General features: G+C 43.3%; 1 protein-coding gene across 1 annotated transcript in view; it reads right to left on the reverse strand.

Moving 5' to 3' along the window:
• The window catches only part of PIP4K2A (phosphatidylinositol-5-phosphate 4-kinase type 2 alpha), a 182,072-nt gene extending 157,737 nt beyond the window's left edge, over positions 1–24,335 (reverse strand). The window contains exon 1 of the mRNA XM_052650478.1: positions 24,146–24,335. Within this exon, the coding sequence (XP_052506438.1) occupies positions 24,146–24,286 (141 nt within the window). The 5' untranslated portion in view covers positions 24,287–24,335. The remainder of the gene's footprint in view (positions 1–24,145) is intronic.
• Between the last annotated feature and the right edge of the window lie 797 nt (positions 24,336–25,132).

Raw genomic sequence — 25,132 nt, forward strand, 5'->3', positions numbered from 1 at the left:
AACTATGGCAGATCAGCCATGGGTATGATTTTTTCTGGAATACTAAGATTTACATTTTCCATAGGATTTTGATTCCTAAGGTTCTGCTTTCATTTGAGAGCATTAAAAAATGTAGAATGAAAATTAAAAATGTATAATTACACAGCATAAGAGATTTTATGCCTGTAATTTTTAAGAGGGGTTTGACAGAGTATCTGTGCATATCCTTCAGCTGACTTTCTTTTATTTACCCAGTGATTTTATACTTAATATTGGGTCAAGTATTTACTGCTATACAGGTACACAGGTGGAATGCGTGAGGACCTCAGTCTCCCTCTCTGAATCATAATGTCAACTGTAATAAATTTCAGAAGACAAGTGAGTCATTAAAATAAAATTTTCCTTGTGAATTTTTGGTCTTGAAACAGAATGGAAGCCTCAGGGTCAAGAAAGCTAAAAGTTGTACAAACAATGATATATAAAATTAGACACAAGGACAGACTGTTAGAAAACAGGGAATAGAGCCAATATTTTATATTAACTTGAAATGGAGTATAATCTTGAAAAACATTGAGTCACTATGTTGTACACCTGAAACTAATGTAATAATGTAAATCAACTATACATTAATGAAAAAGAAAAAAGGAAAGGAAGTTAAAAGCTACCTAATCCCATCACCCACCTGGTGCTGGCATTCCTGGATAAAGACACACCTTGGGGGTAGCCACTGTCAGCTCCAACGTTGGTAACTGGACAGTATTCAGTCAGCAGCTGTGTTCTTGGTCATCTGACACCAACAATAATTTTGTAACATGGTTTTGTAATAAATTACTTTTTATACATGAATGTAAGTAGACTCAAGACCATTGTATCTCTCTGCCTCATTCTTGACCGAGGGGTGAGGGGTAGGCTTAAAGCCAGGGAATCAGAAAGGCTGCCCAAGCCCAGTCTGCCTGTGGGAGTTGCTCTGGGTGTGAATGTTTACACGTCTTGTCTACCACCATGGACAAAATTTTGAAATGGGCTGATACAGCAGAGAGTCAGAAAATTTCAGGAATAAGAAACTCATTATTTCCCAGGCAGCTGACTGCATCATCCTTGGAAAACTTGAACTCCTAGACATTTGTTCTTATCTACTGCAGGAAATCTAATCAGCTCCAAGTATTATATCTTTTTTTGAACATTAATTTTAATTGGCATATAGTTACCTTACAATATTGTGTTTCTACTGTACAGCAAAATGAATCAGCCATACATATACATACACATATACATGGGCTTCCCTGGTAGCTCAGATGGTAAAGAATCTGCCTGCAATGTGGGAGATGTGGGTTCGATCCCTGAGTCAGAAAGATCCCCTGGAAAAGGGAATGGCTACCCACTCCAGTATTCTTGCCTGGAGAATTCCAAGGAGAGAGGAGCCTGGTGGGCTACAGTCTATGGGGTTGCAAAGAGTCAAATAAGACTGAGTGACTTTCACTTTCATATATATACATACACATATACAAACACACATGCATGTAACTCCCTTTTGGATTTCCTTCCCATTCAGGTCACCACAGAGCATTAAGTAGAGTTCTCAGTATGTTCTTATTAGTTATCTACTTTATACATAGTTTTATATCTTAATGAAGAGGAACTAAAAATCCTCTTGATGAAAGTGAAAGAGGAGAGTGAAAAAGTTGGCTTAAAGCTCAACATTCAGAAAACTAAGATTATGGCATCCAGTCCCATCACTTCATGGGAAATAGATGGGAAAACAGTGGAAACAGTGTCAGACTTCATTTTGGGGGGCTCCAAAATCACTGCAGATGGTGATTGCAGCCATGAAATTAAAAGATGCTTATTCCTTGGAAGAAAAGTTATGACCAACCTAGATAGCATACTCAAGGGCAGAGACATTACTTTGTCAACAAAGGTCCATCTAGTCAAGGCTATGGTTTTTCCTGTGGTCATGTATGGATGTGAGAGTTGGACTGTGAAGAAAGCTGAGCGCCGAAGAATTGATGCTTTTGAAGAGTGGTGTTGGAGAAGACTCTTGAGAGTCCCTTGGACTGCAAGGAGATCCAACCAGTCCATTCTAAAGGAGATCAGCCCTGGGTGTTCTTTGGAAGCAATGATGCTAAAGCTGAAACTCCAGTACTTTGGCCACCTCATGCGAAGAATTGACTCATTGGAAAAGACTCAGATGCTAGGAGGGATTGGGAGCAGGAAGAGAAGGGGATGACAGAGGATGAGATGGCTAGATGGCATTACCAACTCGACGGACATGAGTTTGAGTGAACTCCAGGAGATGGTGATGGACAGGGAGGCCTGGCGTGCTGCGATTCATGGCGTCACAGTCAGACACGACTGACTGACTGAACTGAACTGATATCTTAATCAAACCCCACAAATGAATGGAGGGAGAGGACACTGAACTCCTGGGTTCCTTTCAGACTTGAAAAGCGATATTAACAGGTGTAAAAAAGGACTATTTCCTTCCTGGCAGTTATCCTAGAGTAAAGAGCCAATCAATAATTGAAGAAAGCAGCTCTTCTTTCTGTTTTAATCCATAAATAAAGGTCAGTGTGGTAATAAGTAGGTTTATACCATTTTAATATTTTAAATTTGAAAATGAATACAATTCACATCTTATTAGAGATGAGTAAATGGGACCACCAAAATTAAAATAATATGAAATATTCTTAAAGAAGAAAATTTTCTGACTACATTAAGGAAGCAATTTGAATAGAAAAATTTGAAATTGATCACATAACACAAAAGAGTTAAAATATGCTATTACTAGGGAATAGGATTCTGTACATACTTAAGACGAAGGACTGCACCAAATCGACCTATACACAGTCTCAAATATCATGTGCAAAGTTAAAAACCACCTTACAGCATTTACTTATATATATGTTTTCTGTTGTAGGGCTGGCATATGATGGGAAAACTGCACAGTCTCAAAAAGCATGAGGCACATGCTTTTACTCACAAAAGCTGAGGCATTCCTATTTCCATTCAGTTCCTTGCATATGTGCATGCCTGGAATCCAGAGCAAAAGATCTGGGCTTATTATAATTTATCACACATCTCCAAATAATCAATTACAATCAAGACTTAGATTCAATAAAGGAATCACTTGAGGATTCATGTATATATCTGTCTGTATCCATCTGTATCTCTCTACACGCTCTTCTCCTTTCTGGGCAAGGTTTTCCTTCTAGGAGAGTTCACACAGCTGGGCTTGCAGGAACCTTTCAGGAGACTGCTGGGATGGGGACCCCCTGAGCTCTGGGTCCTTCCTTTCCCCTCCCCTCCCCCACTTGCTTCAGGCCTCTCCACCTAGAAATGTCAACAAGCCAACTGGTCTGCAATGTCACCAATCCCTCAGATGGAACACACACAGGCATTCCTCCGTGAATACCACGAAAGGTGCTCTGTGTCTATGCCCAGGTGACTGCAGCTGTCCACGCTGCCCATGACGCTGTTCACTAGCAGCATTCAGGACGGTGGCTATGACTCAGCTTATCCCAGAGGTCCTCTGGCGAACCTGCCCTCAGCCCGGTGACATGAATCTTGTGCCCTCCGGCGTCCTTGTCATCTTCCCTCCTGCACTGTCTCCCAGGAGTTTAGAGGTCCAGAACCGGGAGTGCTTTTCTAGACCCGTCACTTTTTTCTTCACATCTATATGTGACAGAACTCCAGGTTTCTTTTTCTTCTTTTTTAATAGTATTTTGAAAAATATTTTTATTTATTTTTGGCTATGCTGGGTCTTTGTTGCTGCACGTGGGCTTTCTCTGGTTGTGGTGAGCTGGGGAGCGGGGGTTACTCTTCATTGAGACCTAAGGTCAGGGGGTCCCCACCCTAGCAGCCCCGGGAAGGGTTCAAGCAAGCCCAGCCTTGTGAACTCTCCTAGAAGGAAAACCTTGCCCAGAAAGGAGAAGCAGGGGAGGGGGTTGTAGACAGACATGGATAAACCCTTAAGTGATTCTTTCACTGAATCTAAGTTCAGGTTTTAGGCACATGGGCTCAGTAGTTGTGGCGCACAGGCTTAGCTGCCTCGTGGCATGAGGGATCTTCCTAGACCAGGGATCGAATCCATTCCCCTGTGTTGGCAGGCAGATTCTTAACCACTGCACCAGCAGGAAAGTCCTGTCCTCCCTGCCCCAAGTTTCTTCTTATTCTCCCACACATTCTTCTCCTCCTCAGGATGACTGATTTCTGTCTCAGTGTCTTTCTGTGTAGATGCATTGTCACAAGGGAAAGAGGGTACTGGGCTTTTATTTCCTCCAGGACTTACAGAAATTTTTGGATACTGAGTTTTTAAAATTGCTTTACTCCTTACTTTTCATCATCAAATATAAGTCCCTACACCATCATTTGTGCAAAATGCAAGTAGTCTAATACAGTATAGTGTATGCTACACTGCTTCAGTCATGTCTGACTCTTTGCAGCCCTATGGATGGTAGCACCAGGCCCCTCTGTCCATGGAATTCTCCAGGCAAGAATACTGGAGTGGGTTGCCATTCCTTCTCCAGGGGATCTTCCTGACCCAGTGACTGAACACACACCTCTTATGCCTTCTGCACTGGCAGGCAGGTTCTTTACCACTAGCGCCCCCTGGGACTTAGAGCTGTTCCTTATTGATGTGCGCCCCACTCAGTGCTACGAAGGATGAGGGGGCTTGTCCATGACTTCAACTGTTGGATGTTATTTCCTGTGTTTTCAGTTGTGAGCTCCTGACAGAAGGGAAACCCAGTTCTCAGCAAACAGTGGACCCACAGGGCTTTCGTAAGTGACTTGAGAACACACTTCAAAGCAGCACATCTCTAATGTCTCAGAAACGAGTGAGCTTTCTTTGTCACATTTCTAATAATTACTGGAAAGGAAGAGCTGCTGAAAACATTTCAGAACTGGAGTCAAGACTACATTCCTTGTCACTAGGGGGAAAAAAGTCACAAATTCTCTCTGGTTCTAACATTTTATGATTTTTGAGATGGAACCTAAGAAATGAAAATAATCTAATGAAGGAGGAGTATATCTGGAGTCCGCCTCCATTCCTTCATTCACATAAGGGACTCTAAGACTCTCCTAAGACATATGTATGGGGGAGGAGTGAGCAGACAATCTACTGGTGCGAGGGAAAAAAAAGACCAGAGCATCAGTTTATGGTTCTTTTTACCTTAAAAGGAAAGAAATGCATCTTATATCAACATCAGCACCCTCACTTGGGTTTGCATGTTAGAGGGCCCTATGTTAAGCATTTGGTTTATTTATGGTAGGATGTCATCTTTGTGGTTTTATTAAAAAAAAAAAAAAAAAACCTTTAAGCAATGAGGTGAAGAGTGACCACAAAAACATTGTGTACAAAATAGAGGTGCTATAGTTACTTTATGGCAAAATACATAGAAGAATCTGTTCTAAAATTTATTGACCTATTCTATGATCACAAGTGGGCTAGCAGATTTTTCTTTATTAGTGAGGTTACTAAATCAATCCCTTCAAGATAAAGATGAGGTTTTTAACTAGTGGAAGAAAATAGTTGCCTTTTGGAAAGAAACAACCATGCTATGGAGAAAACATTTTGAAAAGAGATGTGTTTCTGTATCTACAGAAAACTTAGAAATACTTTCTAATCTCTTTTAACATTTTCAATAAATATAAAAAGGTTTTTTATTTTGAACCCCCCCATCTTTATTAATATAAACTCTAATACCTATGAACATAGAAATTTATACGATAGGTTTTAACCAAAACTCTTGCATAGCTGGTAGATGGTTTGAAAATGAGAATCACTAGATAATAAAAATTTTCAATAATGTTTTTCATCTGTTTGGATCAATAAACCTTTGTAAAGTAACCCTTTTTTTTTTTCTTTTTTCAGCTATTCTAAGTTTTAAAAACAAACAGCAAAATAAGTTGAATGTAGGAATAGACTTTCAAATTGCTTTACTGCAAAGTATTCACCAAGATTTTTAAAAACCATAATATAAATTCATCCATAGTACCTTCATTAAAAAAACACACACACACACAACATGTTAATGTTATTTTTAACTGGAGCAAGTTCTTATCTGTTAAAATTTATTTTATCTTTAGTGAAGCCTTTTAAAACATCTGCATATTATAAAACATAAAATAATGTAGTAGTACACATATGAAATGTATAAATAAAAACTCAAATATGGAGGGCATGTGCTCAGATTTTTTTCATTGATGTGGTCCAGAATAAAAACTTGCACACCTATTAAATATGTGGTAACCATGCCAGATTATCTCTGTTTATTCTAAGCTCACAAAAAGTAACAACTTTTATAATCATTATTTATTTAATCATTTCTTCAATATAGTCAGTAACGCCTTTAATCAAAGGATCTCCTGAGATGGCTACCCAAAGAAAACAATCTCTTGTATCAAGGAAGTATATCTATTTCATAAACAAAAATTTACAATTATTTCTGCCTTATCAAATTCAAGATGTAAAATATTTTTTTCCACCCATCACATCTCAGTACATGTCTTGTTTTCCTAACCATGAAAGCACTGCAATGCGTGGTGGGGGTGGGGAAATCAAGCTATAAAAAGATATAAGTAATCACAGACACAAAAAGATTAAGTTCAATCCCTGGTAGGGGAACTAAGATCAAACACGCTGGACAGTGCGGCTAAAAAAAGGTAAAAAACAAGAAAAGGACAGAAATGGTATGGACCTAACAGAAGCAGAAGATATTGAGAAGAGGTGGCAAGAATACATGGAAGAACTGTACAAAAAAATCTTCACGACCCAGATAATCATGATGGTGTGATCACTCATCTAGAGCCAGACATCCTGGAATGTGAAATCAAGTGGGCCTTAGAAAGCATCACTACAAACAAAACTAGTGGAGGTGATGGAATTCCAGTTGAGCTATTTCAAATCCTGAAAGATGATGCTGTGAAAGTGCTGCACTCAATATGTCAGCAAATTTGGAAAACTCAGCAGTGGCCACAGGAATGGAAAAGGTCAGTTTTCTTTCCAATCCCAAAGAAAGGCAATGCCAAAGATTGCTCGAACTACCACATAATTGCACTCATCTCACATGCTAGTAAAGAAATGCTCAAAATTCTCCAAGCCAGGCTTCAGCAATACATGAACTGTGAACTTCCAGATGTTTAAGCTGGTTTTAGAAAAGGCAGAGGAACCAGAGATCAAATTGCCAACATCCGCTGGATCATGGAAAAAGCAAGAGAGTTCCAGAAAAACATCGATTTCTGCTTTATTGACTATGCCAAAATCTTTGACTGTGTGGATCACAATAAACTGTGGAAAATTCTGAAAGAGATGGGAATACCAAACCACCTGACCTGCCTCTTGAGAAACCTATATATATGCAGGTTAGGAAGCAACAGTTAGAACTAGACATGGAAAAACAGACTGGTTCCAAATTGGAAAAGGAGTACATCAAGGCTGTGTATTGTTACCCTGCTTATTTAATTTATATGCAGAGTATACCATGAGAAACACTGGGCTGGATGAAGCACAAGCTGGAATCAAGATTGCCAGGAGAAATATCAATAACCTCAGATATGCAGATAAGACCATCCTTACGGCAGAAAGTGAAGAGGAACTAAAAAGCCTCTTGATGATAGTGAAAGAGGAGAGTGAAAAAGCTGGCTTAAAGCTCAACATTCAGAAAACTAAAATCATGGCATCTGGTCCCTTCACTTCATGGGAAATAGATGGGGAACAGTGGAAACAGTGTCAGACTTTATTTTTTGGGGCTCCAAAATCAGTGCAGATGGTGATTGCAGCCATGAAATTAAAAGACGCTTACTCCTTGGAAAAAGTTATGACCAACCTAGATAGCATATTAAAAAGCAGAGACATTACTTTGTCAACAGAAGTCCATCTAGTCAAGGCTATGGTTTTTCCAGTAGTCATGTATGGATGTGAGAGTTGGACTATAAAGAAAGCTGAGCACCTAATTGATGCTTTTGAACTGTGGTATTGGAGAAGACTCTTGAGAGTCCCTTGGACCGCAAGGAGATCCAACCAGTCCATCCTAAAGGAGATCAGTCCTGGGTGTTTATTGGAAGGACTGATGTTGAAGCTGAAACTCCAATACTTTGGACACCTGATGCAAAGAGCTGACTCTTTCGAAAAGACCTTGATGCTGGGAAAGATAGAGGGCAGGAGAAGGGGATGACAGATGATGAGATGGCTGGATGGCAACACCAACTCAAGTTGGTGATGGACAGGAAGACCTCATGTGCTGTGGTTCATGGGGTTGCAAAGAGTCGGACACAACTGAGCAACTGAACTAACCTGAACTGAATATTTTTAAAACCCACTGGCTTCTTTCTTACTCAATATGCACTTCTCCATAGCACTTCATTCATCTCCATAAACATGTTTAACAATTACAACATATTTCAACAGGCAGATACATCTTACTTCATTTAAGTTTCACACTAATGATTAGTCATATTATTTCTAATTTGTGTCTTACTATGAAAGATCTTTGTCTTTTTTTTTTTTTTTTTTAAAGGAAACACAGGCTAGATCTCTTTTCAGTTAGTGTATCCAATAGTTTTAAGTAAATATTTCTAACTTGTAACTTGTTATTTAGGACTATTCTTCATATCATAAGAAAAGTTTTTTCTTCTTATAAATAACCAAGTTGAAATGAATTCTTAAATGTTCTTTTGCTTTGGAGATTCAGAAATAGGAATGAATTTGTTCTACAATAGTATTTTTGGCCACTCTGGCTAAGTGGAAGATAACAATTCCATTCAAAATATTACTGTGCACTAAAACTTTTTTGAACTCTTACAGAAATTTTTCACATGAGGAAACAATGTATTTTCTTTAGAACAGAAGGGGTATAAAAGATTTATATTCATAATTCTAAGAGTTCTCATTTTGAATTAATGAAAAATTGATATTGTTTATTTAACTGAAGTCTGCAGTCCATGCTAAGGGTCGGACATGACTGAGCAACTTCCCTTTCACTTTTCACTTTCATGCATTGGAGAAGGAAGTGGCAGCCCACTCCAGTGTTCTTGCCTGGAGAATCCCAGGGACGGGGAAGCCCGGTGGGCTGCGGTCTATGGGGTCACACAGAGTCGGACACGACTGAAGCGACTTAGCGGCACAGCGACTAGGTTCTCATTCAACCCACATCCCAAAGCCTATTCAGAATAGTCTGTGACCCCCTAACACAGGAATTAAAGAGATTTCTCTAGTAAGATAGAATATCTTCTGCTTTTTGTGTCAAGCATTTAATATTTTAAAATAGTAATAGGATAGAAATATTTCTCTTAGGTAACTGATCACTCAAGTTAAATATATAGTACCATCTCTTATAAAAAGCCCTTAATTTTCTATTTAATTCAAGCTTTTAAAAAAATTCAATTAAGGTTCAATTTTTAAACAAATGTATCCTCCAGGGGCTAATTTAAAGCCTGCATCCATCTGAAATAGTAATTCAGGCCGCCCCAAAATTGGCAATTGTGGCTGCTGCTCTCACAATAAAACACATCCACGTGCCGTGGAAGTCTCGGTGATCTGGTGGCTCTGGCTTCGAAGCTTTTCTTTCTTTCTACGAGTTCTGCCTTTGTTTCTTCAGTTTTCTTCAATGTTCTCAGGAATTCTCCTTCAGTAAAAGGGAAATGTTAGTTTTTGTATTGTGTAAAAGAGTTAATTAAAACAGGGAATTTTATTATGTTATGAAAATACACAGTATACTCACTCACTTCTGCTGAAAGGAAAAACTACCTTGCTTTCTTCTTTCTAAATCCCAGTTATCTAAACAGAAGCGAGCTGGACGCTCACAGTTTAAACCTAGTGAAGCTTCAACCTCCCCTCTCCGGCCTAGCCAGGTGGCAGGTTGGCTGGGAGGTCAGCACAGGTGACTGATGTGTTTACATCAGATAAGGTGGGTCAGAGCAGAGCGGATGCACACAGACCCAAGCTGCGAGCCAATGACAGGACTACAGACGGGTGATACACACACACACACACACAGTGATTGGGGACTCCTGTGGACATCCATGATGTCTTCTGAACAGATGCATCTGAATCAGCCATAGGTCAAGTCGGACATGGAGCAGCAAGTTCAAACAACAAAAAATTCCTGACTAGGATACTTGGAGGTGAAGCATTTTGTGTGCCAATAAATGCAATTGGATTGGGCATGGTGTGCTGCAGTTCATAGGGTCACAAAGAGTCAGACACGACTGAGCGACTGGACTGAACTGAACTGAAATGAACTGTGGTGCTGAAGAAGACTCTTGAGAGTCCCTTGGACAACAAGGAGATCAAACTAGTAAATACTAAAGGAAATCAACCCTGAATATTCATTGAAAGGACTGATTGTGAAGCTGAAGCTCCAATACTTTGGATACCTGATGCGAAGAGCTGACTCTTTTGAAAAGACCCGATGCTGGGAAAGATAGAGGGCGGGAGGAGAAGGGGACGACAGAGGATAAGGTGGTTGGCATCACTGACTCAATGGACATGAGTTTGAGCAAACTCTGGGAGATAGTGAAGGACAGGGAAACCTGGTGTGCTGCAGTCCATGGGTTGCCAAGAGTCAGACACGACTTAGTGGCTGAACAACAACAACACTCCTCTGAACAGAGCTTGAAATGAGTTCAAAGCATGCTCTTAAAAAGACACATGTGAAGAAAATGGTATCATTTTACTCCAGTCTTTTTCTGCTCAACTTGGAAATACTCAGAGTAAGAGATGTGGGAAAGGGCTCTCACCCACACTGCTGGGACTATGAACTGGGGCAGGCTTCACAGGATGCACCCTGGCAAAGTGGACCAAGAGCTTTAATATATTCGTACCCTTTGATCAACTCCCTCAAAGGGGAATCTAAGGAGATCACCCAATATAAGAAGAAGTTTTATATAAGGAAATGTTGATTGCAGCATTATTTATGGTGAAGAACTGGAACCAGTATACAGACTATTAAAACTTCATTAGGCAGTAATTAAAAATTGTCACCATGAAGAACACAGTGATATGAGGAAATATATAGACAGTATAATCTCAAAGAGATTTTTCAAAAAGATATACAATGATTGCTTTTGAATAGAATGATCATGTTAATTCTTCACCATATTTGTCAGTATTTTTCAAACAGAAGATATACCATACATACACAAAAATACATACATACACACATCTCACCTCTTATTAGAATTTAAGTTCCACTGAAACCATGAACAACTCTAGTTCACCTAAACAGACATAAGAAAAAAAAAGTTCCATGTAACACAAAACAAAAATATTCACCATGGCCTATTTACTGGATCAAATCTTTACTGACATGTTTTAAATCTGTGAATATCTGATGCCAAAATTACAAAAGAAAAGTGAGTAAGTCAAAGGCATATACTAGCTTATCCTAACCTATATTTTTCATTTAAAATGTCCCTTAAATTTTCTCCTGTCCTCCTAATTTGGCTCAAAGTGCTCAACCAAAAAAAAAAAAAAAGTGCCTTCTGGATTTATCATAATTGCTCTGAACAGTTCTTTCTATGCCAGAGCATTTGAACTTTTCATCTGTGTGCAAGCAGAATACTTTACAAATGGGTTGAGTTTCAATGTTCCAAGCATTCATTTGGAAGGTGGCTGGCTGGCTGTTTGTTTTGATGGGGAAACATATTTCAATTCCTAGTGGAGTAAAAGCCTGGGGTCTTGGTTCTATGAGGGAGGGGGTCAGTTGGAAAGAAAGTTTTTTCTCAGGCTCTGGGGCACAGAAAAAAGCTAGAGCATATTCTCTAAAAGGTAAAGCTGATTAGCAGCACAGTGGAACGAGTCATTTGGGAGCATGGAAACTTCAGGAGTCAGGGTAGATTTGTGAAAGATTCATGAACACCCCAGACACCTGGGACTGTGACAGACAGAGGGGGCAACGTGGTGGGGCTGGAGGAGAATTACTCAGGAAAATTCAAGAGTAAAGAAATTGAGTTTCTGCTTATTTGGATCGGTGTCTTCAAGTTTTTTAAGACTAGGAATAACTTGGTCTGCAAGGCTTCCAATACCATCCACACCTGGTTATCCCCAGAAATGAAACAATGACAGTGATGGTGTTTGTGTTTGGGAGTAGGGGGATTCCAATCTGGGCATGCAGGTATGCAAGACAAACTGTAAGGACAAATGTCTCTATTTATACTGTAATAGATGTGTTCCTGAAAAACTTTACATTTTATTTATACACTAAATATAGATTTTGGGAAAGCCACTCAAAACCTGTAGAATGTGTAAAAAAATAAACTGCTAAGAGCCTTTCATACCCATCTTCAGAAGTGCTTAATTTCTAAGAAATACAGAAAGGACTTTATCTTTAAAAATTCAGTTGTGAAGATCATGTGATGGAAAGAATGTAAGGAACCACTGAGTCTATACAGACTAGAACCAAATGCACAAAAACTGGACAGAAGCATGAAATTCCTTCTTCCAACACCGAGGATCTGGCCGCCTGAGTCAAGCAAAGAACAAGGACCAGGGGACAGAGTGTCTCTGGCCTGCTGCCTTTGGTCATGTCAGGTAATTTTGCACCCTGTTGCCTGGAGGCATTAAACAGTAATGTGCCCAAAGAACAACTGGGTATGGACCAATCTCTGCCTCAAAGGCCATCACTCACCGTCGTCCAAACTTGTGCAAACTAATTTGCACAATGCAAGCTTGCACATAGCAGAAAAGCCTGCATAATTATGCGTTTTCTGGAGTAGATTTAAATCTGTAAAGGAAACCCTGCTTTCTTTTCTTCCATCCAGGCTAATCACCACCTGAAGGCTTCCTCCAGGAATTCCTTAGGAATTCTGACATGAAATTTGGGATGCCTGACCTGAGAAAAGCAGGGAGGCTGCTGGCACCCAGGCCACTTCTGTGTACATCAGAAGATGAGCTTTTTCTGTGCAGGCAAATTACAAAATGTGAGCCTGGCTCTGACTGCTGCAGCCCTTGGCTGGGGGAGCATGTGGGCAGCTGTAGTGCCCCTCCCATGTGGGCATCTCTGTGCAGGTTATGTGATGGCAGTGCCATCCAGGCTTCTCATCCTTGGGTCCATTAGTACAATACATAATGCTTTTCTCAACGTGCAGGTGGAAACAAAAACAAGGTATGTTTTTACGATTACAAACAGCACTAAGCTGATTGTTAGGGTGTCCAGCAACTTGCAGGCAGGATCTGAATAGCTCAAAAGAATCAATGCAAACAGTAAGGAATTTAAACAGGAATACATGCGAGAGAATGGAAACAAAACTGTAAAACTAGAAGATGGGAAGCATAACAGCACCTGAAGAAAGGTTCAGCAGGTCCCTAAAACGACACTGGTGCTTTATGCTCTTGTACACGCTTCTCAGACAGTAAAGAATCTGCCTGCAATATACGGAACCCCGGTTCGATCCCTGGGTCAGGAAGATCCCCTGGAAAGGGGAATGGCAACTCACTTCAGTATTCTTGCCTGGAGAATCCCATGAACAGAGGAGCCTTGTCCATGGGGTCGCAAACAGTCGAACATGACTTAAAGACGCAACAACACACTTCTTACTCTGCCTATAACCGTCCCCTCCAGCCTCTTTACCAGGTGAACTCCAATGCATTTTTCAAAATCCAGCTCAAGTAGCACTAACTCTCCCGGGGCAGTTTATGAAGCCTTTGTCATCGGTAGATCTGTGCACACAACGAGGGGAGAGGGGTACCTTGCCCGGAAAGACTCCAAGGTTTGAAAATTGTCACTGTCCCTCCACCTGGGTGCCAAACCTGCACTGTGGGAGTCCCCATGGCCCCAGCTGGCTGCTCTGATGGCCACTGACTCTCTTCTTTGTCACTCCCCCTTTTTTTCACTGTTAAGAAATCTGAAATTAGGTGCAGGGTGACTAAATGCCATCTGAATGGACTTGCACCTAGGGGCAAATAAGCGTAGCTGCTATGTGGGGTAGACTTGTACAAAGCAGCTAAGAAAAGACAATGTTGTTGGAGAAAAGACAATATTGTTGGAGAAAAGATTCAGGAAAAGTCTTGCAAAGATTCGAGAGAAAGTGAGGAAGCAGACACTTTGGATCCTTGTCTAGCTACCCCACCACTCCTCCCTGTTTTTCCCTCTAGCTAAGCTGATTTTCATGACTGTCATTTACAACCAAATAAACCTTGAAGGCAGTTTCATTAATTCACCAATTTAGCACCTTGTTTACATAATTACTTGCCTATCTTCCCAGTAGGTCTATGAACTCCTTACAAGTAAAAAATCTGTCTTTTTCATACTTCTTCCTCTAAGGCCTTAAAGAAAACACCTCCCCCGCCCCCCCGCTCCCCCCCCAAAAAAAGTACCCTAGACCAATTACAGATTATTGGTAGAAGAACTTTAGACATGAAAATGACACTTTTTACAAAATGAAGTACATATTAGTTAAAACTAGACCATGAAACCACATCTCCTAGTTGTGGAGGTAGAATTTATTTAGATTGAAGATGTCAAATGTTGAATTATCTGTCAAATGCTGGATTTACCTATAAACTGTAAAGGTTTACGTAAACATCAAAAGTACAAATATAATCATTTCTACAAAAGAGCAATCTAAGTGCAGATAATATGGATTCTTTTTGGCTAATAGCCCAAAAGGTAACCATTAACGAAATGGAGCATGAATGAAAGAGAACGATTTAGGTACCCAAACTAGAAAACCCGGGGTCACCCTCAACGCCTTCCTATCCATTCCCTCATGCAGTTACCAAATCCAGCCAAATCAACCTCCCAAACATCTCTGGAGACACCCTCTCTCGGCCACCAGGGAACTGCCCTGGTTTAGACTCTGGTTGCCTCTTATCTGGAGGACACAATGACTTTCTCAGGGTCTCCTCTGATGGCACTGAGTTCCTCACTGACCGATCCCTGGGGTGGGCAGAGAAGCACTCGAGCACCCTGGGGTCTCTGACTTCACCCTCGCTTGTACCCTGGCCTTCCCTCTCTTTAGAAACTTTGATGCTGATTTCCATATCTGCTGCTAAAGTGGAACTATCTGCCACCGAAAACAACTAAATATCCTGAATAAAAAATATTTTTAAAACAACTTCTTAAAGGCATCAAAGCACTGAGGAGGCAGGAGTTACCTTGCCAAACTGAGTGAGCATGGGATGCAAGAGCTGTCAGCTCCCATGGGAGGGTCCCGTGGGTGAAAAGGAACAGAGGTTGGCGCCTAGGGCCCACCCAACATGGGGATCTTACAGGAAATCCTCTCTCCATAAGGCCAGGACCCAAAAGGGTTACAGCTTCAGGGGAAAGGTGATCCCCAAATAAACCCATTCTACCCCCATGGGACTACAGCCCAAACATATATCACTAGCAAGTCCAAAAAATCCCAAGCTCTGAGTTTAGTTTAAAATGGCCTTGGTCCAGAGTGCTCCTAGCCACCCGGCAACAAGAACAATCCTCATTAGAGGGATACCCTTTCACCCTAAGACTCAAAAATCCTCCCCAAATATTGTCCAAATGAGCAGCTCATGGCGAAAATTACCAGGCAAACATGGGAAGGAGGCACCATGACTAAGAACCAGCAGAAACGTAATACTGTAGAAAGATACCCAGGAAGATCCGAGGCACTGGGATCATCACTGATTCCACAATGTTTGTAGAATCTTCAGTTTCACATATGTATGGCATGCTTCTGAACCTTTTGGAGGCATACCGGAAGACATTAACAGAGTAGCCCCCAAGCTTTTTGGGACCAGGGATAGGTTTGGTCGAAGTCAGTTTTTCCCATGAGGTGGGGCAGGATGGGGTGGCGAGGGGGTGGTTTCAGGATGATTCAAGCATATTACACTTATTGCGCACTTTATTTCTATTATTATTACATTAGCTCCACCTCAGATCATCAGGCATTATTAACGATCCTGGAGGCTGGGGACTCCTGCATTAACAGACTCCCACCACATGGGCTAGACCAGACATAACCCTGCAGTGCACTCTTCTACACAGGGTCTCAGACTGTTCAGCAGTGCTTTCGTAGTCTTCAGCACAGTTGACTTGGTGACGTTCTGGGAGAGAGGCTGTTGACTCAGAACCTTCTCTGCCATGTTCACAAGGCAAAGTTCTCCCCGGTGGCTATGGACACAGGCTCCTTGATTTGTCATCAGCTTGTGGTTACCCCACATCTCTTATCACCAGCTTGCAGGCAGGCCTTCCCAACTCCCCCAGGCATTGCTCAACCCACTCAGCAAACTGCTCTAAATGCTCTGCTCAGTCCTAGCAAAAATGGAGCTTGTGTGCTGATGAAAATCCATTGTGGAAGGGCTCCTGATACCCCTGTGGAGCACTCGGTGGCTCCACTCTTCATTCCACAGTACTTATTGGGCGCCTACTGCATACAAGCACCATTCTGGATGCAGGGAGGCGGCAGTGACAAGACCAAGTCTCAGCTGCTGGAGAACTGACGTTAACAGCTTCACAGTCCAGTCAGGGGAGAGAAATAATCAACATGTAAACAACTCCATTTCCCACAACTCCATTTCCGTGTGAGAGCGGAGAGCCTTCTCTAGATAAGGTCACAGAGGCTCTAGGAGAAGGCAAGCCTTTAGCTGAGAAAGTAAAATGAGGAGTAGGGACCCACAGAGACCCAAGGAAGAACATTCCAGATGAAGAAGAAACACAGTGTGGAAGCTGGGGGGTGGGCTGCTGTGGGCTTGGTTTATTTAAGGAATAGAAAAAGACCAGTGTGGCTAGAAGGGAGAAGGCATAGGGGAAGCTGGGACAAGGCAGGTAAGATCTCCAAGCCACTTGAAAAGTGTTCAGTTTTCTTTTCCTCTTCAAGTTTGTTTTTATTTTTTATTGAAGTGTAACTGCTTTATAATGTTTTGTAAGTTTCAGGTGTACAGCAAAGTGATCCAGTTAAATGTGCATAGGGCGGCCTCTGGAAGGTTTTCAGTGAAGAAGTGACAGGACATCGTTGACGTCTCAGAAAGATGAGCGACCTGCCACCACTGTTGAGAACCTGATGGAGACAGGGCAGGGTGGCCACAGGTGACCTGGAGCCTCCTATGTGTTCTAGAGGAAGAGAATTCATCTGGGGAGAGAGAAGTATGCAGAGTCAGGCCTTGGAGCCTGGGAGTCGCGAGGGCAGGGGTGAGGCAGAGAGAAGGATCGAGGTTGGTTCCTGGGTTTAGGGCTTGTGCACCTGGGCAGATGGTGTCTGTTGACTGAGACGAGGAAGAAACTGGATCAGGGCAGGTAGAACAGGGCCGGGAGAGGAAACCAAGAGTCCTGGTGGGGATGCATCTGAAGTGCCCATTGGGCATTCGAGTGAAGATATCGAATAAAACACTGAAGAAGGAGCTGGCAGGGCGGTCAGAAGGGAAGATACACATTTCTCAGTTATCAGCATGGGAAGTCACAGGGCTAAATAAGGTCACACAGATGAAACACATTCTGAAGTTCTAGAAGCATACACTGAGATCCTGGGGCATCTCAACATGGAGAGACTGCAGGGGGAGAAGAAGAGCCCCAGGCACCTAAAGAGTGAAGGAAAACAAGGAAAAAAAAAAAAACACCAAGAAAAGATGGCCCCAAGAAGGGGCGCCCCAGAGTAGGGAGCATTGTCCAGTACAAAGTGAGACAACGATGGCAAAAAAAAAAGTCTTTCTCCAACTCAGTGGCCAACACCCATAGGTGGCTCTGGAGCACTTGATAGGGAAACCTGTTTTAAAACTTTCTATAAGATTTTTCATGAATAAATTTTACATATGCTCTCTTCTTAGATGCTTCGAATATAAGTAATGACTTTCTTTCTGTAAAAGAAAAATTGTTTTCCTCCTTATGAATAGCCAATACCTAGTCAAAGCCTTTTGGAGAAGGCAATGGCACCCCACTCCAGTACTCTTGCCTGGAAAATCCCACGGATGGAGGAACCTGGTAGGCTGCAGTCCATGGGGTCGCTAAGAGTCGGACACGACTGAGCGACTTCACTTTCACTTTTCACTTTCATGCATTGGAGAAGGAAATGGCAACCCACTCCAGTGTTCTTGCCTGGAGAATCCCAGGGACGGGGGAGCCTGGTGGGCTGTCGTCTCTGGGGTCGCACAGAGTCGGATACAACTGAAGCAACTTAGCAGCAGCAGTCAAAGCATTTAAGGCTAAAGAAGGAAAGAAAAGATCACTAAAGAGGGCAAGAAATTATAAGTTCTGGCCCCGGCCCAGCAGCACAGCTCCATGGTTAAGTGTACAGGGCTGAATCCCACCGCCTCCTAGCACTATGTTCTCCGCAGGGAATTCATTCATACATGCCTGTTCCTACCATGTATGATTCTTCCCACCTGCTGGATTCTCTCCTGGCTTCCCACCCCACACCATCCTCAACTTACTCTTGGAATGGTTCTTAACTGGGTTCTCCAAACCCCCAAAGTGGTCCATGGATAGAATTCAGCAGATCTGTGAAGGGTAGGATGTACTCTATCCATTTTCACTCATTTGTTCAAAAACATTATTCTGAGAAGGGATCCACAGCCTTCATTGGACTGCCATGGCAGGGGTGGGGGGGTGGGGGGTACGGCAGTCCATGGCACACACATGTGTGTGCGCACACACACACACACACACACAAGGAAACGTGAATAAAAGTATATATGGGGAAATAAGCTAGGAGGTAGTTTTTAAATGTCCTCAGATGATTCAAACACACAACAAATTTTTGAGAAGCACTTGTCTAATGCTGATTAATATGCTACCAGCCTAATGGCATCTGAATTTGTGCATTTTAAGGTACAATTACTGAATTCTTATCATGTGCCAATTATAGTGCTTGGCTTTAAATACATTATCTTACTTGATCCCAAATAATCCTGTGAGATAGCCATCATCATCTCCATTGTAAGAATGAGTAAACTGAGGCTCAAGTGGAGAAACGTCAGTCTGCTCAAATAGCCCATCGATGATGGAGGCAGGATTTGAACCTAATCTGTCTGAGCACAAGACATTTGGCCAAGTTGTCCCAATTCCCTTAAATTCCAAAATTTGTATTTCCAAAGGTATTTTGGCAGAATTAACTACTCTGGTTGACCACATTTTTTAATCAACATAAGGTTTTGTTTGTTTATTACAATTCTTGCTGTAGCAAAAACGTAGCAGACAATCCTGTCATAGAAAGAGAAATCACTGTCTTGCCAAGGGCATCATTCTGAATATTCAAGTTCACTCTACGGTAGTCAATAAACGGAGAAGAAAATGTATTCTGTTCTCAGGATATAGTCCCAAGTTTTAGCAGGTATAAAAATATTTCCCTAATAATACACTTTGCATGTTTGTGCCTGGCATTATTCCTTTCTCTATAAAGTAAGGGAAGAAAAAAAAATTGTCTGAGACTAGTTCTTTAATGAACGGTTATTTGGGTTCCATTCACTGGGTTTCATCTATTGTCTGGCTCATTATGGTTTTCATTTAATTGCCTCATTCCATTCCATTTAGTCAACATTTCACAGTTATTCATTTCACTGTTAAACCCTAGTTTCCTTCTTTTATCTTTTTCAGTGCCCGAACAGAAACCCATGAACCTAAAAGGCATCACTATTTCACAGCATCATTGCAAGTCTTAGGATCTTGATGAGAACATAACAAAGGCTACAATGCTCAGCTCAGAAAACAGCGTATTTGCCAAAACACACAAAACGTGGGGCCTGGGCACCAAGACAATCACTCAGCTCTAGTAGTAGGATGGACACTGCCTAATGGTGCCTGTCCATTCTTTGGGGAACTGTTCTTCCTCAACTCCAATGAGCAAGAGCCGTCACCTTTTCACAACTGCTCGATCCAAGAAATGCCACCACTGATGGAAGCTGGACCAGTCAGAATCCTTCCATGGGATGTTTATTAACAGAATCAGAGACAGAAAACCCCTTTGTGGGGAGGGGAGGATTGCAAACAGTGAAATTCAAGAAGCATTAGTTCTCTGCTCATGGAGGAAACCTGACAGCTATGAGCAAGAACAAAACCAAAACAGACAGAAAAGTCCCGAGAGCACCCAAGCACTGGCCCCAGTTATTCACGATGCCCAGCCTAGCCCTGCTCTCCTGGTTTGCTTACCAATTCCTCCTGCCACTGGGACTTCCAAAACCCCCCTAATATTTCAGAATTTGACCTGTGTCCATCCACATTTCCATGGCTCTCAACCAAAAAAAAAAAAACAACAACAACAACTCCAAACATTAACATTAATGTTGATTACTTCTAAACACTACATTGGTTTTAAGCAAGTTTTACATCCTTTAAACTTTTTCTGTCCAAAAGGTCTTCCTATAGATATTTAAACAGGCTTTTAAATACTCATTTCTAAAAAGCTATTTCACTCCCATAAAAATCTCTTAGAACACCTATGTAAAAACAGCCCTGGCTCCTATCATTCTATATGTTCCACACACTATTAAAAATATTGTAAGAAGCTAACTGCCTGATCATTTTTAGTTTAATTCCAAATGTAACAAGACAAAATTGCCTTCTTAAGTTGTCTTTTCCTTTATGTATTCAATTATATTCTCCACTTAAAATACTTAAAATAAAAATTGGCAGTGGTCCATTCACTGATGGGTATTCTAAGTCAGAAAGCAGTAACATATCAAATTAACCACATAAAGTCAAGCTTTTTCTTGTCACTGAGAATTATCACCACAATGGACTTGAAATCTTCTACCTTAATTACAAGTTTCTACATTTCGATCAAATAGACCTGGACATAACAGACTGCAGTGCAGTCCAGCTACATACAATCAATCCCACAAACTCCTAGTTCACACATCTCTTGCCATCACCACAGATTTCCTAGCCTCTAGCCATGGCCTTGAAAATTCCCTGAGAGTGGCTGCATTTGCAAGGTTATAATAGTCATGTAACTATTGTTATATATTATTACTTCTTCTATAATAGTCCAACGCTATCATTATTCTTTCTTTTGTCATGTATTATTACTCTTTCTAGTCTGGGGACCCTAAGTCAGTGCTAGGAACCTAACTGACTGTAAAAGTAGTTGAATCCTGAAGTTAGGGGGAAAAGCTGGAAATCATCCAGTCCACTAACCTTACTTCACAGAACAAATATCGATGCAAAAATAGTTAATAGGCCCAAGGTCAACAGAGTTAGAAAAAGAAGGGGAACACAGGTCCAATGAGCATTTTACTGTGGTGTGTAGATGATTCCCAACATTATGAGATGCCTACATGATCCTCAATGTGGAAATGACTACAGAGTAGTAGTTTCCCCTTTAGTGCTCCAGATACAAATTGTAAAAGCAAGAAATTGCAACCTTCATGACATCTTTCCCCATTAATTTTGATTACATTATAAATATACAGAAAGGGACTTCCCTGGTGGGGCAGTGGATAAGAAACCAGCTGCCAATGCAGGGGACATGGGGTTTGACCACTAGTCTGGGAAGATTCCAGATGCCAGGAGCAACTAAACCCATGTGCCACAACTACAGAGCCAGCGCTCTAGGGTGTACAAGCTGGAACTACTGAGCCCAAATGCCTAGAGCCTACACTTTATGAGAAGAGAAACCACTACAATGAGAAGCCCACTCACCCCAATGAAGAGTAACTCCCACTCATCGAAACTAGAGAAAGCCCACACAAAGCAATGAAGACTCAGCACAGCAAAAAATAAACTTAAGTAAACGAATAAAATTATATAAAAAGAAGAAGAAATATAGAGAAGGACTGATTTGAATAATCTCTTCCTGCTCCACCAGGCTTTCCCAAAAGTCTCCATTCATACACAATACAACTGACAAATTTATTCTCATACTACACTGTAGACTTTGGTGCACACAAGGTCATATGAAAATATTTATCTAAGACTTTGTTACCTAAAATGAAATCAACCAGAAACACATGGCATCTGAGTGCTTAGATTTCATCTTTATATACACTTCCTTTCTTTAAAAAAAAAAAGAAGAAAATAAACATTTTTAAAAAGAAGGCTGCGAAATAGACCTTTCTTATGTCAACTCAGAGCCCTCAAAAAAAAAAAAAAAGATATCTGGACAAAAACATGAGGAGCATTTTTAGCAGTCTTTTGTACAGAAGCTACCATAATATGCCTGATGATATACATTTGTTGAATGAATAACATGGTTATATTTCATACTATGGAAACTTGACTTCTCTGGATGACTACACTTAGACTTGCAAACTTTCTTGAATGCAAAAGAAAATGCACTATCTACAAATCACACATTATTTTTACAAACTTTACATGGTTTCAAAATATTTCCAATTAGCAAGAAATTCTAAAACAAATGTAGCAATTAAAAAATACAAAGTATCAACAGAAGTGGTTACAGTAACACACACGATTACAAGGTTTCTAAAGTAAACTGGAGTTGGGACTAAATTCCCAGAGAGCAGGCTCTTTCAGCGGCATGTAATCACTACTAGTTTAGTAAGTTAAACCCTCAGATACAAACACTCTCCTGACCAAAACACCAGCACTTCAAAGGAGATAAAAGCATCCATACATACAGAACTAACATTAATTTTTAAAAAAAGCAACTAACGACAACATAACTTTAAGAAGCTTAACAAATTTAAAACATAACTCTGAACTGTACACATATTACATAAGAAAAAATAACATTTTATTTACTGTAATAAAATGGGGGGGTGGGGTGGAGGATGATGTAGTAGTGTCTGCTGTTGCAAAAGCCTGCTAAAGAAGTTGTCAGGAAGTTAAACTTCAGTGGATCAGGCATTAGGCTTGATAGAAATAATCACGTTTCAATCTTCTTAAAAACAGTCACACCTTACAAACACAATCAATTCTAATACAGTTTCACCTTTCCCTCAGCTCAGCTAGGGAAAGAAAAATACAGATACGATGTTTTTGAACCATTTCAACTAAGTTCATTACATTGAGAATGTTCTTTTAAAAGACCAGCGTGGTTTTCCGTCATTTCTATTATGCTGTAAAGGGCCCATAGACATCCATCGAAATCTAAAGTACGGAAGACAAGCTTACACACACTTATCCCCAGGCGCCGATTGACTGCAGTGGGTAGGTCATGGGCAAAATTCACAGGCTCATTGAAACTTTCACGGCTCAGCCAACAGCTCCTATCGGGTTTCCTGATCCTAAGGTGATTAAAACTGCAAGAGTTTCTCGCTGTTAACATCAGCAGGAGGCTATTTCGGACCCTCAGACCGCAGTCCGCATAGCCCGCAGCCGCGCATCTTCAGCACCTTGGCTTGTGTGTTAGGCTAACCTTTCCAAGCCAACCTTCGCAGGCCGTCTCCTCCAGCTTTTGAAATAAACCCCCCAAACGGGTGCGGTCAACTCAAGATCGCCGTCCACCGCACCCGCCGAGACCCTCCCTCCTGCGGTCATCCCCAGGCCGCCCTTCCGCAGGCGGCGACTTCGGCCTGGCTCCCCAAAGTGGGGGAGGAGATGTGCGGAGCAAGACGCCCCGCCAAGCAGCTCTTCAGCAGGCTCAGCGGCAGGGCGAGACGGGAGGGGAGTAGGGAAAGATGCTAAACGCCAGTGCCATATTTATATTGCCTTTTTCTTTGCCAGAAAGATTCCTTGTGTCCAAGAATATAGCCTTTAAAGGGGAGGAGGGGCGGGGAAGGACCTAAGCACTAAGCCGCTGCCCAAAGCTCCGCGATCTCCAGTATTCTCGCCCCCGTCCCTCGTGCGGGAAGGCTCCAGACACTCCCAACCTCCGACAGGTACACCTGCCCGACGGAGGAAGACCGGGCCGCCCCCGCAGAGGAAGGGATCGCCGGCACTCTGGCCCCAACAGCCCCCGCCAGCAGGGGTGACAGCCCCGGCGGAGTCGTGCCCCGCACAAACTTCCCAGTTACCGGGCTGCGGGGACAGATCGGCCGGAGAGCGGACGGACGGCCTGGGGCTGATACCGGTACTCGCCGCAGGGTTCAAATGCAAATTGGACCCTCCCGTCCCGCATCCGGCCCTACGGTCCCAAGGGGATCCCGGAGGCGCGCCCGAGCGGCCCCAAGGGGCGGACGCGAAGCGCGCGGGGCTGGGGGCACCCAAGCGCCGCGGCGAACGGGCAGCCCCGGAGGGCTAGCAGCCGGAGGGCCGGGGCCCGGCTCGGGCTCCCCGCCCCGCAGCAGCTGCAGCGAGAGGAGGAGGGGAGCGAGGAGGAAGACGAGGAGGAAAGGGACTGCGCGCCGCAGCCCGAGTCTTACCGAGTGGTTTACCCCCCACATCAGGACGCTGAGCAGCGGATCGCTGGCCCGAAAGAGCTTCACTTTCTGCGCGACGAAGTGCTTCTTCTTGGTCTTGGTCTTGCTCGCCAGGACGGAGGACCCCAGGTTGGGGGTCGCCATGGCCGCCGCCTCTGTCCCCTCCACCGCCGCGCTCCCGAGGCCGGGGGCCCGCCCTCTCTACACGCCGGCCCGGGGAGGCAGCCGCATCCCCCTCGGCGGCGGCCCCGGCGCGCCGTGTCCCCGCACGCCCGCCGGTGCGCTCGTGCCGCTCAGCCCGCGGTGCCCGCTTGGCCGGGCTGGCGAAGAAGGCTGCGCTCGGCTCGCGCGCCGGCTCGGCTCGCGCGCCCGCCCGCCCGCGGCTCGGCGCTCAGCCCGCGGCTGGACCAGGCGCGCCGCGAGCGGCTTCCGCGTTGGGCGCCGGCGTCATGACGCAGGGGGCGGGAGGCCGGGCGGGCAGCCGCTGCGGCGCCGCCAGGCGGGGCGCGGCCGCGGGACCGTTAAGCTGCGCCCTCGCGCTCCGTCTCGGCAGCAGCGGCCCGGCAGCCCCGGGGGCGCAGGCGAGCTCCGGGAGGTAGCTCCCCGCGGGCCGAGGAGGCCGCCGGGTGGGCGTGCGACGCGGGGAGGGTGAGAACTCCCGCGCGGCGTCCTGGAGAAAAGAGGGAAGGGTGGGGAGAGTGGGGAGGTCAGAGGACAGGAGCCCCCCAGAGGCGGCGGTCAGGCGAAGAAAGGAGGCTCCGTGCAGCGCCGCTTACCCGTGCCAGGCATGGGGAGAGCTAGTGAGACCTTGGGACGCTGTGGAGACCAGGGCTTCCCTAGCACCGAGGGAAAGAGCACAGCGTTGGCCGCCTCCCGAAGTGGTCCTGCAGTGACCTTATGAATCCTTCTGTGCCTTTACCCATCGGGCCTTTTGGACCCCGAACGTGAGCCTTCCCACAAGCCTGCAGAAGTGAGACTCCCGTCTAAGCT

Source organism: Budorcas taxicolor, chromosome 13, assembly GCF_023091745.1.
Source record: "Budorcas taxicolor isolate Tak-1 chromosome 13, Takin1.1, whole genome shotgun sequence".
Taxonomy (NCBI): Eukaryota; Metazoa; Chordata; class Mammalia; order Artiodactyla; family Bovidae; genus Budorcas; species Budorcas taxicolor.